The 5,452-nt window shown below is 35.9% G+C and overlaps 1 protein-coding gene across 1 annotated transcript; it reads right to left on the reverse strand.

Annotated features, from left to right (window-relative positions):
* Positions 1 to 4,487: 4,487 nt before the first annotated feature.
* LOC110911589 (dirigent protein 22) lies at positions 4,488 to 5,177 on the reverse strand. Its single transcript, XM_022156208.2, has one exon. It carries the CDS (start codon positions 5,152 to 5,154, stop codon positions 4,573 to 4,575), a length of 582 nt encoding a protein of 193 aa, XP_022011900.1. The 5' UTR covers positions 5,155 to 5,177; the 3' UTR covers positions 4,488 to 4,572.
* Between the last annotated feature and the right edge of the window lie 275 nt (positions 5,178 to 5,452).

Genomic DNA, 5,452 nt, shown 5'->3' on the forward strand with positions numbered 1-5,452 from the left:
ATAGCTGTCACATCACTCAAAATGGTGATGTGACAGGTCTATTTATAGTGGGAGAGGGTATTAAGGTGGTGCAAGTTGGATAGGGTGGTGACCCGTTCGGGTGGTCATCCGATCGGATGGCCACTCTGACCAATCCATTGTTTCCGTGTTCTTGACTTTGACTCGTTTTGCGAGTTATTTTAAGCGTTGTGTTGCGTATGGTTTGGGTAAAAGTATCTTATAACTAGATTACATTAAATGTTTCAAAGTTTCATAGATTCCGCCAGTGACAAGGTTCTAGACTCTCATTTAACCAAGAATCAAGTTTCACGAGTCTAAAGAGTCAAGCACCAAATAAGTTTCAAGAGTCAAGAATCATAGTTTTTCAAGTTTCAAGAATCAAGAGTCCAAGTATCAAGTATCAAGAATCAATCAATAAGAATCTAGCTTTCATAGTATAAAGAATCAAGTATCTAGTTTAAGCATCAAGAGTCAAGTATCGAGATTAAGTGTCAAGTCTCATAGTTTAAGTATCATGACTCAAGTATCTGGAATAAAGAATTAAGCATCAAGTATCAAATAAGATCCATACCAAGAGTATCAAAGTATCAACATCTCATAACTACAGGGACCAAAACTGACAATTGATAAAAGTTCAAGGACTGATCTTGCCAAGGATCTAAAGTTTAGGGACGCTAGGCGTTACAACTAGGATTGCAAGACATGCATAATCATTTTGGAATTAGTCATATTAAATGTTATGATCTAAATAAAAATAAAAATCACCTTTATATATGGACACATATCATATCAAAATGTGTGTGAAACATTTTTCTTAGTTTTTCAATCACTCTTATAAAATTAATCATATATTTTTGAATGATTGTTGTAAAACTATTAACTGTGAAACATTTTTCTTAGTTTTTCAATCACTCTTATAAAATTATTCATATATTTTTGAATGATTGTTGTAAAACTATTAACATATCATTACCGATGCATATGTGTAAGGCTGGACGGTGTGGGGTAACACCCCAACCACCTTAGTTGGGTGGTGCCGCCTACACACCCCGCCTTCGCCGTTGAAGGGCGCTATGGATGCCCCAGTCAAGCTCTTGGCGAGTACTAAAGGGGTTAAAGGGGAGGAAGACTAATCATATGTTTTTTAATTTGTTTTTTTAATCTAGTTAATGAGGACTTTAAAGGGGTTGTTGTCCCACAGTATGTAAGTTAACGATAAATGTACTGTTAGATGTAAGGTAACAAATATTTTTTTCTGTGATAAATGTAGGGTAATTTTTTTTAAGATAAATGTTGACTTTTTTTCTGGATCTGTCAGTGCTTCTAATCAAATAATAGTCGCACCTGTCAACTGAGAGGTATGTTTAATATGAAGCTATAAAATCTTACTATTTGCAAACTTCATATATCACCAGGGACTTAAATCCAAATCTGAATTTTCAGATGATAAAGAGATGGGTGATTGTGCACACCGCCAGTCACGTGACTCATGTTGAACCGTTGGATGAGGTGGTGGGTCAAGTTGAGTGGTTGGTTAATGGATCCCAGTGCCAACTCCCCACGTGGAACTCATGGTTATTGGTCAACAAGAAAACCAGTGGCGGAACTAGACCTTCAACTCAGGGGTATCCCAAAATTTTTTAGGAGTGTCCTTGTACTTGTTCATGGGTGTCCTGTGTATAAAAATCGGGAAAAAAAATTTTTTTTTACACTACTGGTAAAAACTTGAGCCGTAGCCCGGGCTACGCCCGTTTACACTACAGGTCCGCCCCTGAAGAAAACCCATTTTCAATGTTGGAGTTGCTTTCATTTAATTTAAGGAATATACCAATTTCTATTTTATTATTATTATTGTTTATGTAAATTAAATTAAATTAAATTATATGAAATACTGTAGGGATCATATAGATAAGTCATATGTGGGCTCTAATTTATCCAGTAGGCCATAGAGGGGTCTTGCACTTGGCCCATACAAATAAGAGACTAAGAGAGTAATAATAATAATTTCATATTCTCATAGTATTAGATAACAATAGTATTAATTGGATTATTAAATCATTTTGTTATGAAAGATAGGTTTATCAAGTTTCCTACTCACTCTGATACAATTCCAACTCTATAAATATGATCCCTACACAATATTACACATTTATTCTTCTGATATTGCATATTACATAATATGATAGTCATAAATCCTAAAGGGCGAAACCATAGCCATTAAATTACTATCAATGTCCATCAAGTTACCGCCCTACAACCACTAACCGACCACCTATCACATTTAGCACTTATAATCATAGTCAGACTAATTGTCATTGCTGATTGTTTCGATCAACCTCAATCACACGAGGAACCATCATTGTCGTTAGTCTACCTCGACCACCATTGAACGTATGTTATTGCACTTGATCATCACTCAACCTTGACAACACCATAACACCAACCTTGTCGTTGATTGACCTTGACTGCCAAAGATTGTCACCGCCTCTGCAAAACCACAAGCAACCAGAACCATTAACTAGTTCGGCATTAAATATTAATGCATTGAACCGAATGAAACTGGCCATATATCATTGAAGTAGGTTTGGTTTGTTCTTGAATGATGGTAGCTCTTGGTTGTTTATGCTTGGATGGTTTTATTTCTCAATATACACTTGTTTCTTTTAGTTGCAATGTATGCATAGTTTTTGATTCAATGCATGTAGCCACATCTAAAATATCCAACTTTATTTAAAATGAAACTTTTTAATATTTTTGTGAATGGTCATAAATCTGGTTTTGTTTACTACTTTATCCTATGGTTATGAACATTCAAATAATGGATGGTATTGTAGGGATACTATTTTAGGGATACCTTTCACCATTTATAAACAAATTTACAATACGATTACAATTGAAATAAAGAAAAATGGGAAGAACACACACAAACAAATTGCTCATGCAACGTGTTTGACACAGTCCCCTTACCTAACTTATATGCATCGGGAACCTTCACTTTTCATTGAAAGGCCAATGTATACGGAAAAACAATATACGCGAGACTATACTTAACAAACATTTGGCTGGTGTTTAGTATGAGAGAATTAAAGACGGAATGGGAACGAGTTATTTTGATATAATGATAAAAAGACATGTTTGTTTATCATATTGTATATCATTTTACAGCCAAAGTAATATGATAACTATTGATACTATTTTAATTATACATGTATAAACATATTGGTACCCACTTGTGAAACACAATTGCCCTTGTTTGGGTACTCGATCTCTGCCCACCATGTGAGGTTGAATGATTAATGGGACCTTTTGTTTTACAAGTAGAAGCTGTTTCGTTAGAAGACAAAAGTAACACCAACTTCATAGAATCCAATTATGTGATAATCTTATTTATTTTATTGAGTGGTTCTTTTTTTGAACGGCTAAAGATATTTCATTCAAAATTAAAAAAAAAAGAACAAGCAAGAAGTTAAAAACCGCTAAGTACAGATCAAACAGAACAAGATTCAAACTTTAAACTTACAAGAATCTTCTCAATCCAACGAATTTCATCTTAAATCTCTGTTAGCTATTCGATATGGGTATTTGAATTCTTGAAACTATGTGAGCAGTGGCGGACCCAGAAAAAATTTTCAAGGGGTGCGGATAAGGGGTTTAACCAACTTTTCAAGGGTTCAAGGGGTGCGGATAAGGGGTTTAACCAAATTTTCAAGGGGTGCGGGGAGAATTTTACCTTATAAAATACACTAAATTTTTTTTTTCAGGGGGTGCGTCCGCCCACCCTGGACCCTTACTAGGTCCGCCCTTGTATGTGAGGGATCTAGGATTAATTCATGGGATTTTGTTAGTTTTTTCGATTGTTAATGAAAAAAGTTGGGTTATTGAATTTTAATAATCCTAACTTTAACTCATTGGCCGACATTAATCCCAGCTTCAAAAATTCCCTTTGACAATCCCAACTTCTAAGAATCCGGCCCCAATCGATCCATTTCTAACTGAAGTAGTTTTTTTTTGTTGACGTGACAACTTTCGTGGTACAAACCTAGTTATTGGCTGATGTGGCTACTTATGTGGCACAAACTTAATTAATAATCCTAACTTTGACCACCACCATCACCATTAGCCACCACCACCGGCATCAACAACCACCACCATCAGCCGCCACCACCACCATCCACCGAGATATAGGTTTCGGTTTGCCATGATATATATATATATATATATATATAAAAAACTATTACTAACGGTTTAATTTGTTGTTTGATCCAAATGCTTGGTTTCGGTTTGCCATGATAAAAAACTGTTACTAACAGTTTATTTTGTGGTTTGACCCAAAAACTGTTAAAATTGAATCCTGATCACCCCTAGTTGTGTTTACAATTAAAAAATGAGACCTTAATGCGTTTAGCGGTTCATTTATTGCTGTATTTGTTAGTAGTTTTATGCTTGAATTTTGAGCTATTGAATGAAACTAATAATATATATCGAACTGAATGAAATAGATAATAGATTAATAATGGAAACTTAGTGAATATATCATATCCATAAACGACAATTTATTCCAAAAAACATGGCCTAATTATAATGTTGAACCATAACATTATATTCCACAACTGCATCACCGGAGGTAAGATTAAATTCATAAGTTTTAGCCGTGGCGACACCCCTTGCCATCCTAAAAACACCAGAACCACCCACAATTGGCATCTCGCGATACCTATGGAACACTGCATTCCGCCCCAAAAGACTGAGAGTACTACCATTGTAATCCGCTCCGGTAAAAACCAAGTTCATGGTCATGAGCAAGCCAGACTCCTCTAAACACGCCGAACCATAGATACCTTGTGCTCGACCAAGGACAGTAGAGTTGGGTTCGGGTCCAGTGGTGAGCATGTCGTCAGCCATCGCGATGAAACCAAAAGCGGTTGGAGAGGATGAGGTGATGTTGGATTGGGCGACTCTGAACACGGTGGGGTCTGAGCCACTTACTAAGTCGTGTAGATAGAAGTGAAGGTGGGTTAGCTTTGGGGTCATGTTTGGCAGGTTTTCGAACCATTGTTCTACGGCTACCGGGTCTTGGTCAAGGCTAAGGACCGAAGGTATGGCTAATAGTATCATTGAGCTTAGTATTATTAGGGTTATGCATGTATTCACCATCTTGATGTTTGTATGTTTGTGTATCTTGATTGGTGCTTATATATGTGTGTTTGTATAAATGTAGAGGGGGGTGGGTATGTCATTGGTTTCGTTAATTAGTTTAGCTAAAACACTACTTTCTTATTTATTGCATTTTATGAGATTCTCCCTAGCTCACGTACATATATTTATAGTATGTATCTATGAGGGGTGGTTGACACTGTCTTCGTTTGTTCAACCAAAACATTAGTTTCTTTTATAAGTCTCATATATATTACTTTCTAGACTAGATATTGAGAGAGGGTGTTATATAAGTTTG

This window comes from Helianthus annuus, chromosome 15 (genome assembly GCF_002127325.2).
Source record: "Helianthus annuus cultivar XRQ/B chromosome 15, HanXRQr2.0-SUNRISE, whole genome shotgun sequence".
In the NCBI taxonomy this organism is placed as follows: domain Eukaryota; kingdom Viridiplantae; phylum Streptophyta; class Magnoliopsida; order Asterales; family Asteraceae; genus Helianthus; species Helianthus annuus.